The sequence below is a fragment of the Hemitrygon akajei genome, chromosome 3 (genome assembly GCF_048418815.1).
Source record: "Hemitrygon akajei chromosome 3, sHemAka1.3, whole genome shotgun sequence".
In the NCBI taxonomy this organism is placed as follows: Eukaryota; Metazoa; Chordata; class Chondrichthyes; order Myliobatiformes; family Dasyatidae; genus Hemitrygon; species Hemitrygon akajei.
The window spans coordinates 66855956-66883939 of NC_133126.1; the positions used below are offsets into that span (position 1 = coordinate 66855956).

Below are 27984 nucleotides of genomic sequence, written 5' to 3' on the forward strand. Positions count from 1 at the left end.
TAAAGGAGCATGGGTCAGTATATGGAAGTATGATGTTGTGGACATTACAGAGACTTAATTGAGAGAGGCACAGGAATGAATATGAATGCTTACTGTCCCAGGATGGTAACTGGTGGTGTTGGGGAGGGGGAGAGACTAAGAAGAAATAGTTTCACTACTAATCAGGGACAATATCACAGCTGCACTCAGAGGGAACATTAATTGAAGGCTCATCCACTGAGTCTATATGGGTAGAACTCAAAGATAGGAAGGGTGCAATCATTGATGGCATTGTGTGACAGATCCCCACCCCACAATAGCCACTGGGACATCGCAGAACAGATATGCAGGCATATTAAGGAAAGGTTTACAAACAATAGGGTTGTAATGGGGGACTCCAACTACCCCAATATAAACTGGGATCTTTTTATGCAAGGAGTTTACATGGGGCAAAATTTGTTAGTTGCACCCAGGAGGGGTTCTTAAAACAATATGTAGATGTTCCATCAAGAAGAAGGGCTGCACTAGATCTGATATTGGGTAATGAGCCTGGCCAGGTGACCAATCTTTCAGTGGGTGAGCAATTAAGAGAAAAGTGATCACAACTCCTTAAGTTTTAAGACTGCTATAGACATATATACATTAAGTATGGCCCTTGCAGGGCAGTATTAAATTAGAACAAGGCAAATTACAAGACATTAGATAGGAACTATAGAGAGTTAATTGGGAACAGCTGTTTTTAGGTAAGTCCACATTTAACACATAGTGCAAGACAGGTATAGTATGTTCCAGTAAGGAGGAAATACCAGGATGGCAAGGTAAGAGAACCTTGGATGTCAAAGGTGGTGATGAATTTAGTCAAGAAATAGGATGTAAGCTCAGGAAGCTAGAATCAAACAGAGTATTAGAGGATTACAAAGAAGCCAGAACTCAAGAAGGGAATTAGGAAAACTGGGAGGGATAAAGAAAAGTTCTTGGCAATTAGGATTAAAGAGAACCCCAAGGCATTTTACACATACATTACGAGCAAGAAGATGACTAGGGAAAGGGCGGGACTACTCATGGACAAAAGGGGGAACATTTGCTTGGATGCAAAGGATGTGCCTGAGATCCTTCACATTAGTATTTGCCCAGAAGGGTGTGGAGGATAGGGAGATCAGTGGGAGAGTATTAATATGCTCGGAAATGAAGTAAAGGAGGAAGTAGTGTTGGGTCCCTTAAAGAAGCATTAAGTCCCTAGGGCTTGCTGGGATATACTTCAGTTTATTGACAGAGGCAAGTGAAGAGATTGCTGGGGCCTTGACCAATATCTTTGTATTCTCTCTAGATACAGGCAAAGTCCTGGAGGACTGGCAAGTAGCTACTGTCGCTCCATTGTTCAGAAAGGGAACCAGGGACAATCCTGGAAAATAGAGACTGGTGAGTCTGATGTCAGTGGTTGTTAAGTTATTAGAGAGAATCCTTAGGGATAGGATTTATGATCATATGGATCTCTGCTGTTTGTGATATATATATAAATGACTTGGAAGAAAATGTAAATGAGTGGGTAAGGAAGTTTGTAGATTGATGGTGTTGTGGATGGCGTAGATGAATGACAAAGAATAGAGCAGGATAAAGGGGCCAGTACACTGTTAAAGGCAAGACCTTTAACAATGCTGATGAGTAAAGGGATCTTGGGGTCCAAGTTCATAGCTCCCTAAAAGTGGCTACACAGGCTGATAAAGTGGTTAAGAAGGTACATGTCATGTTTGCCTTTAGTAGTCAAAACTCATCAAGTTATGTTGCAGCTTTATAGAGCTCTGTTTAGGTTGCATATGGAATTGCATACATTTCTGATCACCCATATAATAGGGAAGATGTTGAGTCTTTGGAGAGGGTGTAGAAGAGATTTACTAGAGGGCATGTGCTATAACAAGAGGTTGAACAAACCCAAGTTGTTTTCTCTGGAACAGTGGAGGCTGAGGTAAGATCTGACAGAGATTCATAAGATTGAGGGGTATATATAGAGTAGACAGACAGCATCTTTTTTCCCAGGGCACATCCCAGAGGGCATGCATTTAAAGTGAAGGGATAATTTTAAAGATGCTAGAGGCAAGTTTTGTTTTATATACCTGGGTTGGTGGTAGATGCAGATACATTCGGGACTTTTGAGACGTTTAAATACACATGTGAATATGAGGAAAATGGAGGGATATGGACACTGTGTGGGAATAAAGGATATGTTTAGTTGTTCATTTGATTACTAATTTATTTGGATTGGCACAATGTTGTGGGCCGAAGGGCCTGTTCCTGTACTGTTCTGTTCTATACGCAACCAACAATTGTTCCCCTAGCACAACAAAAATACTCAAGAAAACTAGCAAGTATAATGTTATAGAAACATTATATACAATGTAGATTCACTGAGATTACAAGAGGGTGAATTCCCTTAGGATATTGTAGTGTTAGAGAAGACGAATGTTTAAATATAAGTTGTAATTAACCATCAACAAAATCTGAGGCAAAACCTGCCATTTTAGTTCAATATTTCTGTTCTTCTATTTGTTATCAGGAAAAAATTAAGAAAAGCAAAATGATATCACAATGCAAAATTAGCATTTTACTTTAAACTCCTCAGATTTTAAACACTGTAATTGGTTAACAAACATTCTGCACCCTAATGCAATGAAAACATTGTTCTTCTGAGGCTTCCTCCTTCTTACATGACATTACATTTTCATTGACTTTCACAAGTATCCATCTTAGTTGACAAACTGAGCACGCATCTTGTGAAAGAGCATAATGAAGGATATTCAAACTGACATAGATATCAAAAAGGGTATGTTCCTTTGTGCACCTGTACTTAATACTTAAGAGGTTGCTGTTTGAGATCCATAAAGTTTTAGTTTCACTGTCCAAATTTAATCTTACAATGAATTTAATGTTCATTTCCATTTAACAGTGAATTGTAGAGCCACTCGGGTATTTTATGTGCATCTGATTTTGGGCAAAACACCCAAGCAAAAGTCAACTCAAATTACAACTAATGTTAATTCTTCATCTTTTCTTGTACAACATGAAAATCAAATGATAAAACAAAAAAGACCAAAGTCATTAATTATATGTGAAAAATGTCTAACCTTGAGAATTCAGAGTTAAGTTCTTTGAGGTATTCAGACCATCAAATAGGGTTGAATTCTGAAGATGATGCATGAGCAAATTAAAGAAATCACGAAGAGGGTTTTCAATGTCAGGCATTTCTTGAGGTTTTCCAGCATTATTTGAATACTGAATGCAAATTGTGTTGGTAGGATTAAATACTTTCCTCTTCATCACTCTCAAAGCTCCTTCCCAGACATTTGTTCTGTCAACATTGATTCTTGAGATGACATTCGATTTGATTTGTGACCTCAATTCCTTCAAAATGCTTGCAAGAGGTCTTGCTGCAAATATTTGGCTGTTGAAAAAATATTTGCAATAAGTTGGTAAAGTAACTATGTATCACCATGTATTACTTCACGAAATACACTGCAGCTCCTCAGTAAGTCTTTTAATATTTTACAATTTAAAATATCAAAAATGAAAGATATCCTAATGACCAATAGTCTTTAGCTCCAAACAGATCACAAACTTAACCTTTAAGCAAGAAACAATAAAAATAAAACAGAAATTTGGGACCCTAAACTCACTGATGGGATGGAATGGAATGAATAACAAGGGGATTGAAGTTCTCCTGAAGTAATGAAGCTTTACCCTTCCTTCAACTGGTCCTTGCCTCTCCAAGGAGATTACATAACTGCAGCAAAGTAAGAAAAATCTAGTCCTAATGCTCAGTTAAAATCAAACTCTATCCTAAAACTTCTTTACAAATCAAGTCTTTCTAGTCAGTGTGATAGTAGCTGAATATAATATACTTCAGAGATTATTTCTATCACTAAAAGCACTATTTTCATCAAAATTTCTTCTACAAAGGATATTCTGATTATTACTTACCTTGGGGAAAATTGAGCCATGTTTGCTTACTGGTTTACATTTCACAAAACTAGAATCCATCATTTTGTGCATTCCAAATGTGGGCAAGTTGTCTCAGAAATAAATACCAAAATTTTAAAATACCATTGACGCTGTAAAATATCAGTTGATGATTTAACTTGGGAAAAATTAATAGCAGGTGGAAGGACTTAGACTGGTTAATAAACCCAACAGGCAAAGCTTAATTTTTGGTGTCTAAATTTTTGCAAGGTAGGGGAATTAAGGGTTATGCCGGAAAGGTAAATAGCTGGAGATGAGTCCATGGCCAGATCAGCCATGATCTTATTGAATGGCAGAGTAGACTCGACGGGCCGCATGGCCTACTCCTGCTCCTATTTCTTATGTTCTTAATTTGCAGCGATGTTCTAAAAACAGTACGTTTGTGAAACATTTTCGAAATTGTAATAATCATTTAATTTTATGCTACATCATCACATTGAATTCTACCACTTGCATTCACTGACAAAGAGAAATTTGATTTAGACACCAAAAATGAAAAAAAGTTTCAAGGATAAGGTACAGAACTGAATTTGAGGGATGAAGAACAAGTTCAAGAACATGAACTTACTAAATAATGGCATTAGTACATGAACAGGATATTTCAGAGAATGCAACACTTATAAATCAGTTGCAGAAATAACTAATTGTCTTCTAATCTGTAGCCAGAATGTGAAATTAAACTAAGTAATTTAATTATTATTCTTAAGTTCTTCAGTCTGTCCTCCCTCCAATTTTTCCCACCTAAAACTGTACTAAGCTTTCCATATTGGTCAGCTCCACTCTTCTATTAGTCACGAAGAAGAATCTCAGCCCAAACCACCAACTACTCATTTCCCTCATTAGATGCTGCCTGAGCTGCTTAGCTCATAGTTGACATAGAAAAGTACAGAACAGAAATAGGCCCTTTATCCCATCTAGTCTGTACCAAGCTATTTAAACTGCCTTTTGTAACACAAGCAAAATGCTGGGAATGCAGTGCGTCGGGCAGCATCTATAGGAAGGAATCTTGTCCTGAGTTCATCCAGTGTTTTGTGTGTTGCTCCCAATACGTTCAGCATCTGCAGTCTCATAATCTTTGGTAAACCACATACATTATGAAGAGTTAAAGTTAGAAAAATAAACTAAATTAAAATTCCCTTGGCTTGATTTTCATAACTCCACAATCCCCATTGAAAGAAACAGCCTTGGATTTGAAAAAGCAAATCTCCTGGGTAAATTGTTTAACATGACAGAGCTTTGTGCTAAAAGCCCATACAGTCAAGCAAATGATGCATTGATAGGTGTCATATCACCCATCATTTGGTAAGTCTGGGACTTCTGAACTTGGAGAACACATTCATTAAAGTATTTGTCTTATTGTCAGTTAGATGGCTAAATATTGGCAGTCTTTTTCCCTTGAATGGACATTAGGCAGCATTAAAAGTGATGAGTGTATAAACCATAGTGACGGTTTTGCTGAAAACAAGCACCAAAGTCAAAGATGAGCGGTGATGGGAGGATAGACAGAATTAGATGCAAAATGGGAGTGGGAGATCTGAAGGGCAAGGATTACAAGCAGCAAACAAATATTCGTGATCTGCAGAATGCAGAATTTAGGATATTGATATGCTTAGGATATCTTTCTCAGTTAATCAAGTTGTCATTTTGTTTCATAATTCCAAGACAAAAAAGAATAATTTTTGCCCAGTACTAACCTATTTTTGCATTCTTTCAGAGTTCCACCTGATAACCTTGGACACTTGGGTGAACGGAGTGTATCCTGGTTTTCTGTATATTTCCTCTTTCTTGAATTTATCGCCGAACTTCGGCTTCGTTTCCTTAATTTTTCTATGGGACAAATCATAAAACAATTCAAAAACGTTCAATCTAGCACTTTTACAAACTCTAATAAAAATTGGATCTTTACAATCTACCAGATTGTTCAATTTTAATAATCTACTAATCATATACAACAATAGTAAAGACCAAGCACAATAGAAACAGAAGTATTTTTATAACAAACTTCCAAGTTGGATGGCAAAAGTGAGTAAGGTGCAGATAACGTTAGAAACAAAAGGAATAGGTTGGTTAATCCTTTGTGTCTGTTTTGCCACTCAGTAAAATCATGGTTACAGCGTAAATGGACTGCCACTTTTCTCAACTAACAGCTTTTCCTGTGATTCCTTTATTAGCTAAAAACATATCGACCTTATTTTGAATATAATGTACCCACTCAGGTACAAAATCTTAAAGATGAACTGTTCTCTAGTGATGGGGTTTCTTCTCATCTCAATCCCAATATTGACTCTTACTCACAACAATCCAGCCAGATAAAGATTATCCACAAGACTTTAAGGAATACGAGCAGAATTAAGCTACTCAGCCCATCGATTCTACTCCAGCATTTCACAACATTGATTTATTAACACTCAACACCATTATTCTGCCTTCTCCTCATAACCTTTGATGCACTTAGTAATCAAGAACCTATCAACCTCTGCTTTGAATCTACCCAATGACCTGGCCTCCAAAGCTATCCCTGGCAATAAATTCCGCAGATTTACCCCTCTGGCTAAAGAAATTCCTTCTCGTGTTTTAATGGGACATCCCTCCATTCTGAGACTGAGCCCTCAGGTCCTAGACTCCCCCGCTATAGGAAACTTCCTCTTCACATCCACTCTTTTGTGACCTTTCAATGGGTTTCAATGAGATCCCCCTTCATTCTTCTAAGCTCCAGCGAGTATAGGCCCAGAGCCAAACATTTCTCAAGTTAACCCCTTCATTCCTGGAATCATTCTCATGAACCTGCTCTGGACCCTCTACAATTCCATCACATTTTTATCTTAGATACGGGGCCCAAATTTGTTCACAATACTTCAAGTGTGATTTAGCCAATGCTTTATAAAGACTCAGCATTACGTCCTTGATTTTATATTCTAGTCCTCTCAAAACGAATGCTAACATTGTATTTGCCTTCCTTACCATCAACTCAACCTGGAAGTTAACCTTTAGGGATCCTGCAGGAGAATTCCCAAAGTCCCTTTGCATCTTTTTTCTCCCCATTTAGAGAATGTCTACCTTTATTCCCTCTACTAATGTGCTTGAGCATACACTCCCCTACACTATATTCCATCCACCTCTTCCTTGCCCATTCTCATAATCTGTCCTTCTGCAGACTCCTGCTTCTTCAGCTGCCCCTCCACCTATCTTCGTAAGGCAATTTGGTCTTCAAACTTGGCCACAAAGCCATCAATTCTGTATTTCAAATCATTGAAATATGTTGTTAAAGTAAGTGATCTCAACTCCAACCCTTACAGAACACCAAAGCAACATCAAGAGTCCCCCTTTATTCCCATTCTTTCTTTCCTGCCAGTCAGCCAATCTTCTATGCATGTTGGTATCTTTCCTATAGTACCATGGGCTGCCTCATGTGCGGCACCTTGTCAAATGCCTTCTGAAAATCCACATAAACACCATCCACTGGCTCTCTTTCATCTATCCTGCCTGTAATTTTCCTCAAAGAATTCCAACAGATTTGTCAGTCAATATTTCCTGTTAAGAAAACTAAGCTGATTTTGCCCTATTTATCACGTGCCTCTAAGTACCCTAAAACATCATCCTTAATAATGGATTCCCAACATCTTCCAACCACTGAAATAAGGCTAAATGGCCTGTAATTTAACTTTCTCTGCCTCCCTCACTTCTTAAAGGGTGGAGTGACACTTGCAATTTTCCAGTCTTCCAGAATCATTCCAGATTCTAGTGATTCTTGAAAGATCAATACATTTTTACCTCCACAATCTCTTCAGCTATCTCTTTCAGAACCCTGGGGTGTAGTCCATCTAGGTTAGGTTACTTATCTATATTCAGACCTTTCAACTTCCCAAACACCTTCTTAGTAATAGCAACTACACTCACTTCTGCCCTGACACTCTCTTACTTCAGATATACTGCTGGTGACTTCCATAGTGAAGACGATGAAAAATACTTATTTGGTTCATCTGCCATTTCTTTGTCCCCGATTACTACCCCTCCAGCATCATTTTCAAGCAGTCTGCCATCTACTCTTGCTTCTGTTTTACTCTTTATATCTGAAAAAAAACTTCTGCATCCTCTTATATTATTGGCTAGCTGACCTTCATATTTCATCTTTTCTCTCTATAGCTTTTTAGTTGCCTTCTGGTGATTTCCCAATCCTTTAACATCCCACTCAGTTTTGCTATATTAAAGCCCTCTCTTTTGTTTTTATGCTGATATGACTTCCATAGTCAACCACCCTTTATTTCATCCATCCTTTGAAATACTTCTTTGGAATGTATCCATCCTGTGCTTTCCAAATTGCTCCCAGAAACTCCAGCCATTGCTGTTCTGCTGGCATCTATGCTCATATCACCTTCGAATGTACTTTGGCCAGCTCCTCTCTCATGCCTCTGTAATTCCCTTTACTCCACAGTAATACTAATTTAACTTTAGCTTCTCCCTCTCAAACTGCAGGGTGTATTTTATCATATTAAGATCACTGCCTCCAAAGGGTTCCTCTACCTTACACTCGCTCAACAAATCCAGTTCATAAAACACCCAATCCAGAATTGTCTTTTTCCTAGTGGGTTCAACCACAAGCACCTCCACAAAGCCATCTCACAGGCATTCGACAAATTTCCTCTCTTAGGTCCAGCACCAACCTTATTTTCCCCCAATATACCTGATTAATTAAATCCTCCATGACTATTATTGCCCTTTTTACATGCTTTTTCTCCCATTGTAATTTGTGGCCCACATCCGAGCTTCTGTTCAGAAGCCTGTGTATAGCTCCCATCAGGGTCTTTTTACACTTGTGTTTTCCTAACTTTACCCACCAGGATTATATGTCTTCCGATTCTATGTCAGCTCTTTTAAGGATCTGATTACATTTTTTGCCAACAGAGCCAATCCAACCCCCTCTGCCTACCTGCCTGCCCTTTTGATACAATATGTATCCTTGGATGTTAAGCTCCTGACTACGATCTTCTTAGAACCCCGACTTAGGGATGCCCTCAACATCATACATGCCAATCTCTAACTGCGCTACAAGATCACCTTCTTTATTCTGTATACTGCAAGCATTCAAATGTAACTCCTTCAGTCCTGTCTTCATCACCCTTTTCAATCTTGCCCTCCTGTAACAATTTAACTCATGCACTGACTGCAATTTTGTCCTATCATTGCATGTCCTTCCTCAGTCTAACAATACATTGCATCTTACTTATATATCAACTACCCCATCCTCAGCCCTATCACTCTGGTTCTCATCCCCCTACCAAATTAGTTCAAACACTCCCCAACAGCTCTCATAATGATATTACCCTCCCTCGAGTTCTGATGTAATCTATCCCTTTTGTACAGGTCATATCTGCCCCAGAAGACATTCCAATGGTTTAGAAATCTGCAATCCTGCCCACCACATCAATTCTTAAGCCATACATTTATCTGCCAAATCATCCTGTTCTTACTCTCACTGCCACTTGGCACAGGCAGCAATCCAGAGATTACTACCCTGGAGACTATGCTTTTCAGCTTTCTACCCCCCCCCCCCCCCCCCATATTCTCCTTCAGGACCTCATCCCTTTTCCTACCCATGTCATTGGTACCAATATGTACCACAACTTCAGGCTGTTCACCCTCACCCATTAGAATGCTGTGGACCTGATCTGAGACATATCTGACCCTGGGACCTGGAAGGCAACATATACCTGAGTGTCTTTTTCACATCCACAGAATCTCCTGTACTCTCCTTTAACTACTGAATACTCTATTACTGCTGCACTCTCTTCATCTCACCAACAGAGCCAGACTCAGTGCCACTGACAAGGTTGCTGCGGCTTTCCCAGTAGGTAACACCCACACCCAACACCATCCAAAGCACTATACTTATTATTGAGGGAATGACGACAGGGGTACTTTGCACTGGCTGCTTATTCCCTTTCCTTCTCCTGACATAGTCATCTAAATACCTGTCTCCTGCTACTTAAGGGTGAGTACCTCCCTGCAGCTCCTATCTGTCACTCCCATATGATCAAATGTCATCCAACTGCAGGTCCAGTTTCTTAACGTAGTCTCTAAGGAGTTGCAGTTCAATAGACTTTGTGCAGATGTAATTATCAGGGAGACTGGGGGTCTTCCAGAGTTCCCATATCTCACATGACAAATATACCACTAAACCTGGACCCATTCTCCCTGCACTAGATATATACTAATAGAAACATTTTTTACTAGAAACTCAGTGCAAGCCTTCACCCCTTCTTGTGTACCCTCTTTAACCAAAGCCTGAATGGCTGTGCCCACAATGGTCACTTCACAGCTTTTTAATTGGCCTTTGCCAGATGCCTAATAGACCATGATTGAAGGTCACCCTATAAAACTTAAGAACTTCATGCTTCATTGAAATTAACTAATTCTTCTTGCACCAAATCGGCTCACTCTCTCCTTAAAGGTATCAATTTGGTGGCCTACATTGAGTCTCCTGTAACAGAAACATAGCTTTCTTTAGATCAGGAGACAAGATATTTACCAAATTTTTTAGGTGGTGTCTCACAAGGGCTCCATATAATTGCAGCAAAATGTGTTTACTCTTATACTGAAATTGTTTACAATATAGGTGAACATCTTGTTCACCTTCCTAATTGCTTACTATACCAACACATAAACTTGAATTGAGTTGTGTACAAGTATCTTTCTGTCTCTGTATACATACATCCTTGTTTCAATCATATGTTACAAAGCCATTTTTGAAGCAAGTGAAGATGGATGGACCTAGGACACTGCCCTTAGGAATTCCTGCTGTGAAATTCCTGAAATTGGAATGATTGACCTTTAACAACCACAATTCTTTGAGGTCTATTCCAATCACTTAAGTGTTTACCATCCACCATGTTCATCAAGGAACTCTGGTGTCCATCTCTGCTGATGACTGATGAGTATTTAGCCACATTAGATTCAAATCACAGTTTCTTTAATATTTAAATATTCAGCCATTAGTCTGTCATCCTGCAGTCATGGCTCTGTAATGATCATCAGATCATATTTCTATTTGCACTTTGTTCTTTTGTTTTGAATTTTGATCCACATATAGTTTTGCAACCTCTAGCTTTACCCACTGATTTATTCTTATAGTTATATTCTCTATTCCCTCGCTCCTACTATTTAGTTTAAAATCCTCCTCACCTCTCTTGCTGTAACACTGGTTCCAACATGGCTCAAGTACAGACTGTTGTAATGTGCCATTCCCACTTTCCTGACTACGGGGGCCAGTACCGATGAACAGGAATTCACTTCCATCAGCACTTGAGGCCTGCATTCATTTCACCAATCTTATTTGCCCTTTGTGTCCACATACATGTGGCTTAGAAAATTATACAAAAGTGTTTTCAATTTTCTTTTTTAATTTGATACCTAGCTCTTCATACTGTTTAGAGCCCCTCTATTTGTGGTACTCCTCGGAAGCTTGGATCCACATGGTACATTTGCTTAAAACAGCATAGGTGAGAAGTGATTGACAATGAGGTAATATTTGTCATTTAATCCAAAATGGGATCCCAAAGATGGTCACTAATGAATCTAGATGCTGTCTGAAATGCTGAGTTCTTCCAGCATTACTCAATACTTTAACACGGTAGCTATAATGAACTCGCAATGTTCCAATGTATTTTATGATTAATAAAGCACTTCTAGAGTCTAATTAGGATGAGACGAAGTATGGCGAGAGGTAGCTTACGGAGAAGTGACAAGAATTTACTGAGTCACATGACCAGACACAGCTTGCAATTCTATACATGATAGCAGAGGATAAAAACTATTGTGCACAGATATCTGACTGAATTTTAAGAAGCTCTTTGAATGGAGTTCCATACAAGTTTCAAGACTATTTATTTAGTAATGTGAAAGATCAAAACAAGTTATGAGCTAAAATTAACAAAAGCAACTTCTTAGCCATTTTCATACTTTAAATAGAAATGTTATTTGTAAATTACCTGACTTGTACACAATCTCTCTGCACTCGGGACACTCCCAACTTTCCAAACAGCTTGCCAACAATGAACAGGCCTGATGAGTTCCACTGGAGCCACAGTACTTACAAAGTACAATGTCCCATTTACTGAAAAAAGTACTGTTGTTAATTTCTTTCAAAAATATTTTTCATTACATTGTGTGACAAATCAATGCCAATTAAGTTATTATTTTCTAACATGCAAATCAGTGACTAGGGTTTACTTGCAAGTGGTACAATTATGCAAGTTAAACTAAACAAAAACATTTTAACTATAGATTAATACCATCTACAATACATTGCACAGATCAACATTTCCTAATTTGGACTTAACAGTGTTGGCATTTTATGATAAAGACAATCATTGGGATGACTCCAATTATTTTTTCCAGTCTTTAATTTAGGAGTCAGAACATTCATTTGACAAACTAATGATCTATATCAATATAAGAATATTAAAATGTATTTCTACCAAAATGATGCATCTCCTCAAAAATAGAAGTGATAAAGCAATTTTGAAACTGCTTTATTGCAATGCACACTGCATTGCAGCAGACAGGAGGACGCAACAACAGGTAGTTAAAACTGCCCAACTCATCACTGGCATGAGCTTAACCACCATCAAAGACACATATACTGAAAGGCACTGGAAAAGTGCCAGCTATATCATAAGGGATCCCACCCACTCAGCATATGGACTGTTTGTCCCACTTCCATTAGGGAGGAGACTATGTAGCATCCATGCTAGGGCCACCACACTCAAAAACAGTAACTTCCCCTAAGCCATCAAGCTGAACAATACCTCCATCCATTAACCCCACCACCTCTACATACACATTACCTAGTGTTATTAGGTGACATGGACATAAAATCAGTTCATGTACACAAGTTACTTGTGCAATGTGTTTTGTAGGATTGCTTTCCTATTTATATTTGCACTTTTTTATTATGCTCTTTATGCTTATTGTATATTTTAATGCTGTATTAGATACAGAGTAACAATCATTTCATTTTTCATTACACGTAAGTGCTGAAGAATGACAATAAACACATTTGAATCGATATACACAGCAAGGCAGCTATACACAGATAATAATACAGGCCGTTCCTCCAGGAACGACATGGCAATAATGTGCCACAACTCTGAGGGGCCGAAGGGTACAAAGTAGCCCCCTCCTTCTTGAGAATCGCAAGATCGCTATTAATTCAGGTCTGGGACCCAGGAAATGAGAGAGAATCCTCAAGGTTTTGGAATGTCCTGGCCCCTCAGCAAGACAAAGCCACGGAAAACAGTCATTGTCTCTTGGAGACGGAATTGTGTATTGAGTACTGTACTATTCATTGAAGCCCTCAGGGAATGACCAGAGTGGGGGCTGATTGAGGGATTGCATCATCCCAACCTGACTGACATCTGAGACCCCGTGAGTAAGGATAAAAGAGGGTCTGGGGAACAACCCCTTTAGACGCACCAGGAGAAACGCTAGAAATCCCGTGACAGCGTTTAATAGCGACAGCCGGTGGAGGGCTCGCGTGCGTCCTTTCCCGTTGCCTGGGATTGGGGCCTTACCACGGAAGAACGGCTTAGCTAAAGAAGAGGCCACCAACGAAATTTCGAAGGATCGACATCATAAAAAGGAAAAGCTGGCAAGTTTCTAAAAACTCTCTCTTGACTCCAACCAAAGGCTGAAGCCTGCATGAACTGAATGACTTTTATATTTCCATCGGACAATACATTATCCCCTAGACAAAGATAGAGCTATTTCTTATTGATTATTATTATACCCGCACTTTTAGATTTAGTATTGACAACGTATATTATCTGTATGTTTGCATTGATATTATTTTTGTGTATTTTTACCAATAAATACTGTTAAAAATAGTACCATCAGACTTCAACGGACCTCTCTATCTTTGCTGGTAAGTGACCCAGTTACGGGGTTCGTAACAATACATAATGTGATCATTATCTATTGGAATTGAGTAGAAGTGAGCAGGATTATATGCAAAACCAGAAGTGAGTATTAGTAGTTTCCATAATTGAAACTGAGTTAAGGTGTTTTATATCCACCAAAGCTTTCAAGACAAAATCTAATAATATCAACATGTGTACAAGAGACAGCACTGAAGTACTGTACTTTATAGCATTACTTTTATTATTTTTATATTTTCCCAGAAAAAAAAAGGTTTGAAATCAGTCAAACTTGAAAATATTGAACTGAAACTAGTCCTCTATTTAAATTGCAATAAAGCAACATTGTCCCTTTCTCCAGTGGATTTCCAAAAGCTTTGAGCAACTCCAGTCTGAAACAGAATGGATTTTTTTTTAGTACAACTAGCAGGCACATTTGTAATTTCTGCACAAATATGCATGCCCCTAAGGTATTGTCAAGACATATTTTTGTTGTTCTTCCACCTCCCCCCCCCCCCCCCCCAATTTTGCTTAAGTAGGGCTCAAGGAATTCGCAGAGGGCACATGAAATTGAGGAGGTCCCCCAACTACTTACATTACTTAACTTGAGCAAGCTGTGAAAGATTAGATCCAATTATGATATTGATTCTAAATAGAAGAATAAAACTGCATTTATTCCTTAAGTGATTGGCATGGCTGCAACTATTAATATATATGGTAGTATTATGGTTTAATAGATTTTATGACTCCAATATTTAAAGAACATGTTTCTTTTATTTTAAAAATGCCAATTAACCTCTACCCCTTCCAAAATTTAAAACTTCAAGATTTTGGTAGTTTGAGAACTATTCACTATTTGATGTCACAAATAGTTGGATAAGCTGGATTCTGTACTTTAGCTGTCTGTTTTATAGATCAGCCTCACTCCAGAAGCTGTAGAATGCCTAATCTCTACTTCTGCTGCAGCAAGGTTCTTTCGGCAAATTTCTGCAGGGAAAACACTTCATGGATGGGCAACAAATGTGGCAACTTATTTCTAACTGCAAATTCTGGCCTATACATTTTACAACCATGTGGTAAAACTAACGAGATCATCCATCCACATTACCTGCATTGCTAAACTCTATTAGTACGTTTCTGATTGTTGAGGGATAACATACTTCAGTAAATATAGTGTGCTTACATTAGCTGATAAACACATTTCTGTTTGGTACCAAAATGATTTATTTGAAAAACAACACACAGGAAAGAAGTTTCTGGTGATTAAGATGCCCTTATTGGTGTGAAAGAACCTCAAAGTCTGAGGTAACAGGCTCTGAAGGAATCAGAGATACAGTGGATTCTGGTTAATTGAGACAATCAGGAACAGTACATTTTGGCCCAATTGAGTGACTGCCCCAAATAGCCAAAGTTTCATGGAAACAGTTAAAAGGTACAAAAAAAAAGACAACTAATTTGTGGAACACAGCAGGCCAGGCAGCATCTATAAGGAGAAGCACTGTCGACGTTTTGGGCCGAGACCTTTTGTCAGGACGAAGGGTCTCGGCCCGAAACGTCGACAATGCTTCTCCTTATAGATGCTGCCTGGCCAGCTGTGTTCCACCAGTATTTTGTGTGTTGTTTGAATTCCCAGCATCTGCAGATTTCCTCGTGACAACTAATTTGTTCTGTATTTCAGTTAAATACATAATTTATTACTCAGTTCAAAATTTTCAAAGCTCAAAGTAAAATTTATCATCAGAGTATTATGTTACCACATACAACCGAGATGCTTTTTCTGCAGGGATACTTTTCAAGTCTATAGAACAGTAAATGTAGATAAGATCAAACTGTGCAAATGCAAATATAAAAAACGTATACATGTACCTGAACATATCACTGCACATGATAGGCATATTAAGAAAAGGATTTTTTGTGCTATACTAATCATGAAGAGCCAGCAAGAACAAAATCAAAGATGTTTTATTCAATCTATGCAAAAAACATATGAGATTAATTTCTGGACTGAATACAAAGGTCTTTAAAGTGGGCATGAAAGATAATAGAACTGTTCAAGGAATGATGCATCGTACCTCTAAGATTAGAGAAGAAACAAGGCTGACTAATGAGCAAAAATGATGTACAATATCATGACTAATCGGTTTACAAAGGGCAGACTGAGGCAAACTGTTCCCATTAGCAGATTCAATCATAGATGAGGGGACAAAGAATAAAAACTTTGGCAAAAGATTAAAAGGATGACCATAAGTTATAAGAGCAGAATTAGGTCATTTGGCCCATCGAGTCTGCTCCACCATTTCCGCATGGCTGATCCAATTTTCTTCTCAGCCTCAATCTCCTGCCTTCACCCAATATCCCTTCATGACCAATCAAGAATTTATCAACCTCTGCCTTAAATATACATAAAGATTTGTCCTCCACAGCTGCCTGTGGCAAAGAATTCAACAGATTCACCACCCTCTTGCTAAAATAATTCCTCATCTCCATTTTAAAAGGATGTCCCTCTATTCTGAGACTGTGTCCTCTGGTCTTAGACCCTCCCACCACAGGAAATATCCTCCCACATCCACTCTATCAAAGCCTTTCACTATTCAATAAGTTTCAATGAGGTCTCACCTTATTCTTCTGAATTCCAGTGAATACAGGCCCAGAGCCATCAAACGCTCTTCATATGAACAGCCATTCAATCCTGGAGTCATTTTCATGAACCTCTTTTGAACCCTCTCTAGTTTCAGTACAACCTTTCTAAGATAAGGGGCCCAAAACTGTTCACAATACTCCAAATGAGGCCTCACCAGTGCTTTATAAAGTTTCAACATTGCATCCTTGCTTTTATATTCTAGTCCTCTTGAAAGGACTACTAACATTGCATTTGCTTTCCTCACCACCAACTCAACCTGCAAACTAACCTTTAGGAAAACTTGCACAAGGATTCTCAAATCCCTTTGCACCTTAGTTTTTTTCTGTACTCTCGCTCCATTTAGAAAATACTCAACCCTTTTATTTCTTGAACAAAAGTACGACCATACACTTCCCAACACTGTATTCCATCTGCCATTTCTTTGCCCATTCTTCTAATCTTTCTAAGTCCTTCTGCAGCCTCTCTACTTTCTCAAAACTACATTTCTCTCCACCTATTTTCATATCGTTTGCAAACTTTGCAACAAAGCTATCAATTCCATCATCCAAATCATTGACATATAATTTAAAGAGGGTCGGTCCCAACACATACCCCTTTGGAACACCAGTAGACACTGGTAGCCAACCAGAAAAGGCTCCCTTCATTCCCACTCTTTGCCTCCTGCCAATCAGCCACTGCTTTATACATGTTTGAATCTTCCCTGTAATACCATGGGCTCATAGCTTGTTAAGCAGTCTCATGTATGGCATCTTATCAAAAGGCTTTCTGAACATCCAAGTACACAACATCAATTTATTCCCGTTTGTCTATCCTGCTTGTTATTCCTTCAAAGAATTCCAACAGATTTGTCAGGAAAAATTTTCCCTTGAGGAAACCATGCTGATCAAGGCCTATTTTAGCATGTGCCTCCAAGTGCCCCAAAACCACATCGTTAGCAATAGACTCCAGCATCTTCTTAACCAATGAGATCAGACTAACTGGCTTATAGTTCCTTTTCTTCTGCCTTTCTCTCTTCTTGAAGAGTGGAGTGACATTTGCAATTTTCCAGTCTTCCGGAACCATTCCAGAATCTAGTGATTATTGAAAGATCATTACTAATACCTTCACAATCTCTTCATTCACCTCTTTCACTCCCTACTTGTACAGTTTTTTCCTTTTGCTTGTTTTTTCTTTCCGCTCTTTTCTTTTAAGTGTATACCTCAGATAAATACTTTGTGGAGATTTTTGATATATATGATTATATGATATATATGTACAATGTCTGAAATACATCTTATGGAAATGTTTGTTTGATGATGAACTTCAATAAAAAATAAATTACAAAAAAAAAGTCCATTTGTCACTGGAAAATTTCATGCCAAAGCAAATTGCCACTCAATGGATATAAATCAAGTTTAACTGGCTATTTCACTTTATTACTGTAAGATTTGAACAAATCAATAGATATGAACTCTCATGTATGAGAGCATTCTCAAAAGCATTCTTCATTTCTCAAATGATAACCTTCAGAGTAAATGCCTGATATTTTACTGACCACAAGTTGAATATCCATTCAGTTGTCTATCCTCAAAGCAAGCCCCATCCTATTACTTTCCAATCCTGTTTCATCCTGCCAGGCTGACCTGCTGTTAAATCTGTCAAGTTGAATAAATATTTATGCCTCTAATATTCATTTATATTTAGAAATAATTTTTTTTAAAATTAAGTAACAATGACATTAAAAAATAATTAAATATAAGCAAATTAAGTACATGATATAAAAGATCTTGTAACTGGTTTTCTCTCCATATGTTTCCCTCCATTAAGATGAACAAGGCACACCTAGTGCAACATTAGCAGGCAGGTTTTCCAGTCTAAGTGCTATGGAATCTGTGGATATTATCACCATCCGCTAATGGACTCCAGAAGTCCAATGTTGTAATGCAACTGCCCAAGGATTGTGATCAATTATGTGGATATTCAAGACACTAATCTTCCACTAGGCAGCAGTTACCTGGGTAAAAGTCTGCAGCTCAGAGTGGAATTCCTGGATTTCTGATAGACATTCCAAGTAAATATTTCATAATCCAGAGGCATTAACCATTTGAGAAGGAACAGTTAGGCACCGATTTTAAAAATACAGATCTCTTCAACTTCATACTTACAGCAAGCTTCCAAGTGTTGTGTGTATACACTGATTTAATTAGAGATTTCATCAGAAAATAAAAATTTTACTCAAAACCCTATTTTATTTTGTTTTAAGGAATTCAGTGTTGTGATTTTTTAAAATTAATTTCATCTGTTTAACATATTTAATGCAAGATAAACAGGATATTACCCTTCAGGTTCTGTATATTCTCGTCCATCCTTACAGAGGCATCTTCTTGCGTCACATCGGTGGTAACGGTGCAACAATTCCTCAAATGCATTTTCTTCTAGTTCCCAGGATGCATCCCTGAATAGAATGAAATGAAACAGTTGGTAACAGAGGAACAAGTATTGCTGCATAAAGAGTGGGAATGAGGACAGGCTTCCTGCAACGAGCAATCCAAGTTCATAAAATATCTAAAAACAACACTTCCTGAATTCAAAACTGCAATACTGTTTTCATCTCCATGCATTCAAATTGGAAAATCAAAAAAAAAGCCTAAATTCTCCCAGTGGAATAAAGGGCTGAGTCAAATTGTTATTGTAAGGTGAGGGAAATGATGCAACATAACTAAAATAATGGGAACTGAAAGAGGAAGGGTCACTATAAATTAAACTTAAGTCAGTACTGTGCAATAACGCCTTTTCATTCGTCTTAAATTTTCTTGTGCTGTATTTATTTATTTCTTTCATCCAAGGGAGTAAAAATCTTTATGTTGCATCTCCGTCGCAATGTAAATTGGGGAAATGTGGGAGGATATTGCCCAAACACTAAGATTGTATACATAATTGTTTTGTATACGTATGTACAGTCATACAAATACAGGTGGCCCGTTTTTCGAACGTTCGCTTTACGACACCTTGCTGTTTCGAAAGACCTACGTTAGTTACCTGTTTTCGCTAACAGAAGGTGTTTTCACTGTTATGTGAAAAGGCAGCACGTGCCCTGAGCAGCCAAGCTCCTCCCCCGGAACTGCATTCTAGCCGCCATTGCTTAAACACGTGCCTGTGAGCATCTGTGCTTTACGATTTATTTTGTGCAACCGTTAGTAAGATGAGTTCTAAGATATCAGAAAAGCCTAAAAGAGCTCGTAAGGGTGTTACATTTAGTGTAAAACTAGACATAATTAAGCGTTTTGATCGCGGTGAACGAAGTAAGGACATTGTGCACGCGTTGAACAGTTTGCACTATTTATACACAGAGAGAAAGAATCTTGAAAGCTGCCAATGTTACTGTAGGTTCTGTTTGTAGCAAAGCGATCTCTCTTAGTTGGCATCCAATAATGGATAAAGTGGAAAGTCTATTGCTTGAGTGGATTGATGGGTGTACAAAGTGTGGTGTTCCATTAAGTTATCTTATACTTAAGGAGAAATCAGTCAGTCTTTTTAATAAGCTGAAACAGAAAGCACTGGACGCTGGTGATGAAAGTGTTGCGAAAGTGGAATTTAAAGGTAGTCATGGGTGGTTTGATCGGTTTTTGAGGCGAGGGCAGCTTCATAGCGTAAAGTTTACTGGAGAGAGTGCTTTGGCTGATACTGAAGCTGCCATAAAGTTCTCAGCAGAACTGAAGAAAATAATTACAGAAGGTGGTTATTCGTATAAGTGTTTTAACTGTAACAAAACTGTAATTTATTGGAAAAAATTGCCGAGCACCCCTACCTCCAACGACTCAGCCTAACACACCATCATCAGTGTGCTCACTGTCTTCCCAATTCCGGTAAGTGAAACTACACTGTACATACATTATTCCTGCTTTATATAGGCTGTGTATTTTTATGTGTTATTTGGTATGATTTGGCAGCTACATAGCTTAAAGGTTACTGGAGAGATTGCTTCCGCTACATAGTTAAGATTTTTGCTACACTGGACAGTGTTGCAATGATTGCAGAAAAGTATTTCTACTTTATATAAGCTGTGTATTTATCATATAATTCCTGCTTTTAATATATGCTACTGTTATTTTAGGTTTTATGTGTTATTTGGCATGACTTTGTAGGTTATTTTTTGGGTCTGGGAACGCTCACAAATTTTTCCCATATAAATAAATGGTAACTGCTTCTTCACTTTACGACATTCCAGCTTACGAACCGTTTCATAGGAATGCTCTACCTTCAGATAGCGGGGAATACCTGTATGCAATCAGATGAATGTGTATTGATCTATCTGATGGCCTGGTGAAAGAAGCTGTCCCAGAGCCTGGTGATCCAGGCCTTAATGCTGCAGTACTGTTAGACAGACAGTAGCAGCTGAACAGTTTGTGGTTGGGGTGGCTGGAGTCCCCGATGATTCTCCGGGCCCTTTTTATGCACCTGCTTCGGTAAATGTCCTGAACAGAGGAAAGTTCACAGCCACAGATGCGCTGGGCTGTCCGCATTACTCTCTGTAGTGCCCAGTGATTAAGGGTAGTACAGTTCCGGTACCAGGCAGTGACACAGCCAGTCGGTATGCTCTCAATGGTGCTTCTATAGAAAATCCTGAGGATATGGGTATTCATGTTGAACTTCATCAGCTGTCTGAGGTGAAAGAGGTGCTGTTGTGCTTATTTCACCACACAGCCGGTATGTACAGTCCAGGTGAGATCCTTGGTGATCTGTATACTGAGGAACCTGAAACTACTTATCCCCTCAACTACAATCCCACTGTTGTCATTTGGAGCTAGTCTGTCTCTGTTCCTCCTGTATTCCACGATCAACTCCTTTGTTTTTCAACATTGAGGGAGAGGTTGTTTTCTTGGCACCACTGTCCAGTTGACTTCTTCTCTGTAGGCTGTGTCATCATTGTTGGAAATAAGGCCTATCAATGTCATGTCATCTGCAAAGTTGATCAGCAGATTGGAGCTGTGTTTGGCAACACAGTCATGGATGTATAGGGAGTAGAGGAAGGGGCTCAGGAAATAGCCCTGGGGGCTCCTGTGTTGAGGGTCAGAGGGGTAGAGGTGAGGGTGCCCATCCTTACCACCCACTGGCAATCCAACAGGAAGTCCAGGATACAGCTGCACAAGGTGGAGTGCAGGCCAAGGTCTCTGAGCTTCTTGTCGAGCCTAGGGGGAAATTATGATGTTGAATGCTGAACAGTAGTCCAAGAACAGCATTCTAACATAAGCATCAATTATCATTGATAAAGAATTATACCTAATAATTAATAAGCACAACAAAAACTTAAATTGATAAATACAAACATACCTTTCTGGTACATGGATCCCCAATCGCAACATCTCCTTTTGGAAGTCTTCCTTATTACTGCAGATAGTGCACTTGAAGAAGAACACCCCAGCACTCAGTGCCTGATGCTACCAAAAAAAACAATTACATTCAGCAACAAATAATAAAAATTACAGGTAAAGACCAGGAGTTTTTCAGGCCGCAATTATAACTTTAAGGAAATGCGACAAGGCTGGTAGCTCAGTATACCAAGTGATAGAGGAGAATAACAGGTAAACTAAATAAGAATAATAGGTAAATTAAGTATACCTTGGTGGGGCATACTGCAACTCGAGTGAAAATTAATCACAAGTCAAAAAGATGCTGCAGCGGGAAAGGATACAGGTTGGTAAAAGGCTTTGGTCCACATTAACGAGGTACAAATATTGGAAAGCAGATTCCAAGTTGGGGAATGGAAAAGTATAAAGAGGTAAAAAATAGCAACAAAGGAAATTGGTTTGAAAAGGAGACAGAAACAACCAGGTCGCAATAATGCACCAGACTCAATGAAAATGCCTTCAGCACTGAATGATATATTTGATGTACTGAGAAAAACAATCAAACTATTCTTAACTTGACTGCATTTTAGGATAGATTAACAGCCAATATCCATTACAAATTTGTAGACCACAATAACTATCTTGAACACATCTCCTTTTGTGCTCAATCATGCAAGGACTCTGCTTCATTTTCCAGTTCGTGCCACTCCAACATATCCTCTCTGATGACAATTTCATCCACAACAGATGAATTCTTTTGTCCTTCACCATGGATTCCCCTCCACAATATTCAGCAGGGCTCTCAATCATGTTTAATTTCCTAGCTCTCACTTTCTGTACCCTCTTCCCCTGCCAGAACAAAAACAGGATCTCTTCAAGCCTCTTCCTCCACCTTACATGCTTCCAATTCAATAGATCACCTTCTCCAATACCAGCGAGATGTCTTTCACTCTTAACATTCCCAAAGGAGTGTTACCTCCATCATTTTTAAACTTTATCCTAGTTCTGATCAAAGGCTATCAATCTGAAATAGCCTCTCCATTTCTGCCTCCACAGACGCTGCTAACCTGCAAAGTAGCTTCCACAATTTCCTGTTTTTCTTCCAATTTCCAGAATCTGCAGTTTTTTTGAAAATAATACCAAGAACAGATCACAATTTTCTTTTTAACTTTCACTCACCTGCAAACATTGTCTGTGAAACCAAGTATTTTTACAGCAAGGACTCTTTAAGACATCATAGGAAGGAAGAGGGTCAATGGACTCTAAACAGACAGCACATGTATTAGAACCGCCTGACCATATGGATGCACATGGTATCTTTTGTACAGGTTTATGTTCCCAACAGTAAGACCTGGAAGGTTAAAAGGACACTATTAATTCAATTTACAAAGTTTGCATAATGGACTTTCCCACCCAACTACAGGAGAAGTAAAAACTTTCCTTTTACCTCAACTCTTCCACCATTTGGGACCCACCAATTTAACCAAATAAAGCAACTTGCCCTGTTTCTACTTTAGCATACCACATTCAGAGTTAATAATGTGGTATCTCTATCCTGGAGAAAAATTTGGTAACCACTGATAGAACATCTGGATTCAGTCCACTGGAATGACTTTTATCTCCCTGTTATTTGCCAGTTTAATTTTCCATCTCACTCTTAACCTGACATGTTGGTAGCTTCCTGCACTGTTAAAAGGCCCAATTCAAGCTTAAGGAACAAATCCTCATCTGATGAATGAGCACTTTGCAGTCTTCTGAACTCCCTATCAAATGCTCCAGATATCTCACTTTCTAACTGTATCAGAGCGAGTCATTTCTCTGCTAAGTTTTCTTTTAATTCCAGGTTGAAATTATTTGAATTGAAATTTGTCAGGTGCCCTGAATTCAAACTCTCGTCTCTGGCCGCAAATCAAGCAAGCTTGGTAATCAACACTGTATAACTCCTGTGCAATTATCCTCTACTCATTCTTTTCTTACTGGAATGATCTGCTTTTGTTTTTTCCCCTGCCTATCAAAATATCTTAGCTCTTTAAAAAGACTGTTCTTTCAGTAAATTGACTTTTTATTGGGTTCTAAGTGATTCAAACCCACATGATCACACTTGTCAATATCATTCCTTTAAATTATTTACTATTCTCACCAACTAATCATTATTGACATTATTTATTTTATATTTATATATAAAAATAATTGAACAAGAATAGTTAAAAAAACATGGAAAAGGTTCTTGAGTTCACATTGCAATTTTAAGGAAGACTAATACAGTACCCGGGGGAAAACTTGTTCTATTTGAAGCAAACATTCTCAAGAAAAGGCAATAAATGTGACCATGCTGGTGTAATTCATAGACACCCCTCCCCCAAACAAAAAACTTTAAAATTCATTGCGTTGTCCACATAGTAAATTGTATTTATTTGCTTTTCAATAAAATGACACTGCATAGAACTGCACAATTTTTAACAAACAAGAAGAATTAGAACAAAGACAAGGTAAATTTTAGTGCAAAGTGGTCATAGCATTGCTAAACTAACATTTAGGGTTTTGCCAGTTAGTTCAGTTAGCACATGTGGTTGAAGGGAAGGAGCTGCTTTTGAATCTGGTGATATGGGACTTGAAGCCTTTATACCTTCTGCTCAAAGAAGACAACACGTGACATTATTTGTGCCCAAGATAAAGAGTCTTGGGTGACTTTAACGTTGAAATCTGGAATTCAAATTGATCTGCAGAAAAGATGAACATCAGTTTGTGAAGCAAAACAAAACTGAGAGACAAAAGAGGAAATGTTGTGACGGGGCTTCTGTTTTCAAAGAAGCAAAGAGCTGGAAATAATTTGAAAAGAATAAGGACAGCAGGTTTGTAAGGCAGTCAAGGAAGAATTTTGAAAAACGTGGAGCCATGAAAAATACTAGATAACATAGGCGACAGAAAATAAGAAGGGTTTTCAGTAAGTGGGTTGGAATAAGTTTGAGAAGAGGGAGTAACTGCACAAGATGATTGCAATTAAGTTGTACCTGTTCATTTGGAACATGTTTAAACTTACGGAAACTGTCCTGTAAACTGGAAAATACATTGATTCTCCACACCACAAGGAAAATGAAAGCTCCTCCGGCATTTTCTAATGGCACAGCCTATTGATGCCCCACGCATCTTGCACACCCGACATTTCTACAAAAATAAATTGGAAATGAAGCATTTGATCCTATATATCTTTGAAATAAAATCCAATAACCTGAGCAAATATAAAATGTAAATAGGCTGACCCTGCCTCATGACTGAAAAGAACAGAATAGGAGGGGGAAGAGGCAGTGGGTGAAGTGATCAACCACAAATGAGAAATAATAAATAGCTGCTAACAATTTCAGAATTCCTGTGGTTTAAATACATGTTTATATTTGTCAAAGCAAACAAATCAACTGTTTCAATTTACCAATCACTGGATCCTGTAATTTTATATTAATTAATTTTATAGGCAGAAAAGTAAATTCGATCCTACTAAACTTTGTAAAGCCCAGGACTTCATGGAAAGTCTGATTAAATGTTACATTCAACAATAATGTACATTTATATTTACATTTCAATATCAGGAGGCTGATGAAAATTAAAAGACGCTGGTAGGATGAATAAGTTTTGGGGAAGGAGACGATGAGGTCACACAAGGAGATGTTTGAAAGGATGAGAAATGATCAATTAAATTAAAAAGGGAGGAATGACAAAGAAGAACAACTTTGCATTAGCTAAGATTAGCAAAGCCCTCAATGAGAGGAGGTTTCTGGTTGTGGCCAAGGAAAAAAATCATCTAGGAGTTTTATAATTGTCAAATGAAGCTGAAAGACCTGTGGTAAGAGCTTCAAATGCATACAGATCATGCGGGAGCAGAAATAAAGGACATCATGAAGTGGAGGTTGGTGCTTACTGTTACAGAGAACATAAAAGTTCAGAAGCTGAGCTCACAGTTGGTAGAACACAGAAATTTACCCAACCTAATGCAGAATACGGGACTGAATCAGTTAAAGATTGAGAAAAGAACACCATGACTATTAATATTAATTTTTCACCTAAAAGTGGACGGAACCACAAATACCATAAAATGGGTGCCAAAATCCTATTCTGAGAGATTGGATATACAAGCATCTGGACAGCCAGGGGCTGATTAAGGATAGTCAGCATGGCTTTGTGCATGGTAGATCGTGTTTAATGAAACTTGTAGAATTTTTCCAGGAGGTTACCAAGAAAGTAGATGAACAAAAGGCTGTGGATGTTGTCTACATGGACTTTAGTAAGGCCTTTGACAAGGTCCCACATGGGAGGTTAGTTCAGAAGGTTCAGACACTAGGTATCCATGGAGAGGCTATAAACTGGATTCAAAATTGGCTGTGTGGGAGAAGACAGAGAGTGGTAGTGGATGATTGCTTCTCAGACTGGAGGCCTGTGACTAGTGGTGTGCCTCAGGGATCTGTGCTGGGACCATTATTCTTTGTTGTCTATATCAATGATCTAGATGATAGTGTGGTAAATTGGATCAGCAAGTTTGCTGAAGATTGGAGGCATTGTGGGCAGTGAGGAAGGCTTTCAAAGCTTGCAGAGGGATCTGGACCAACTGGAAAAATGGGCCAGAAAATGGCAGTTGGAATTTAATGCAGACAAGTGTGAAGTGTTGCATTTTGGAAGGACAATCAAGGTAGGACATACACAGTGAATGGTAGGACACTGAGGAATGCAGAGGAACAAAGGGATCTGGGAGTTCAGATACATAATTCCCTGAAAGTGGCGTCACAGGTAGACAGGGTTGTAAAGAAGATTTTAGGCATCCTGACATTCATAAATCAAAGTACTGAGTATAAGAGTTGGGATGTTATGGTGAGGTTGTATAAGACATCGGTGAGGCCAAATTTGGAGTATTGTGTACAGTTCTGGTCACCTAACTATAGGAAGGATATCAGTAAGATTGAAAGAGTGCAGAGAAGATTTACTAGGATGCTGCCAGGTCTTCAGGAGTTGAGTTACAGGAAAAGATTGAACAGGTTAGGACTTCATTCCTTGGAGCGTAGAAGAATGAGGTGAGATTTGAAAGAGGTTTACAAAATTATGAGGGGTATAGACAGAGTAAATGCGAGTAGGCTCTTTCCACTTAGATTAGGAGAGATAAATATGAGAGAACATGGCTTTAGGATGAAAGCGGAAAGGTTTAGGGGGAACATTAGGAGGAACTTCTTCACTCAGAGAGTGGCAGGAGTGTGGAACGAGCTGCCATCTGACGTGGTAAATGTGAGCTCACTCTTAAGTTTTAAGAATAAATTGGATAGATACATGGATGACAGAGGTCTGGAGGGTTATGGACTGGGTGCAGGTCAATGGGACTAGTGGAATAAAGTTTCGGCACAGACTAGAAGGGCCGAATGGCCTGTTTTCCGTGCTGTAGTGTTCTATGGTTCTACATAATCAAGAATGGAAGTACCTTATTCATTTACTGAAAACTTCAAAACAGAATGTAATTACACCCTGCACCATCATTTGATGGTGACACTTTACTATTTAACTAAATTTTCCTTATGATGCTTATGCCATCTGCCTTGTACAAACTGCAAGTGGCAGCGTGGCCTCTCATTACTATATCACACTTTAGCTGATTTCTATTCAAATTGTACCTACTCCATGTGTTCTTCTATGTTTCTATCTGTTAAGAATCTCAAAAAGCAGTATGACCAAAAAGCCATACCATGATTTTGTCCAACATAGCTTCTGTTTTTACTACCCTGGAGCATTGTGGAAACAAGTTTAATAAAATTGGGTATTTATACTTACCATTCTTGAAGCTCTAGAAATTTCCTTTTTGATATCATGAGCCAGAAATCCATAAATTCCTTCATTCTCTTCTCCACGTTGATACAAGCCACTTGACATAATCTACAAAGTCAAATTTAATAATCATTTTGATTTGGAGACCACATAAAATAAAATAAAATTCAATACAAATTATAACTTTTCAAAAATCTTATATAAAAAAACTATCAATGGTACCCAATGCCTTTATAAAAGGACAACTGCAACATCTTTAGAAACATTATCCTTGAAAACAGTTATCATAGTTACAAGGGATCCTATGAAACAAAATATC

At 38.4% G+C, this 27984-nt stretch overlaps 1 protein-coding gene across 2 annotated transcripts in view; it reads right to left on the minus strand.

Annotated features, from left to right (window-relative positions):
- g2e3 (G2/M-phase specific E3 ubiquitin protein ligase) overlaps positions 1-27984 on the minus strand; it is an 81101-nt gene that overhangs the window by 18354 nt on the left and 34763 nt on the right. For both annotated transcript variants that reach the window (XM_073040079.1, XM_073040078.1), the window contains 8 exons: positions 27672-27773; positions 24910-25034; positions 23049-23220; positions 21853-21959; positions 18860-18976; positions 11976-12100; positions 5685-5817; positions 3099-3415 (listed from right to left, as the gene is read on the minus strand). In XM_073040079.1, the coding sequence (XP_072896180.1) occupies positions 3099-3415; positions 5685-5817; positions 11976-12100; positions 18860-18976; positions 21853-21959; positions 23049-23220; positions 24910-25034; positions 27672-27770 (1195 nt within the window). In that variant the 5' untranslated portion in view covers positions 27771-27773. The remainder of the gene's footprint in view (positions 1-3098; positions 3416-5684; positions 5818-11975; positions 12101-18859; positions 18977-21852; positions 21960-23048; positions 23221-24909; positions 25035-27671; positions 27774-27984) is intronic.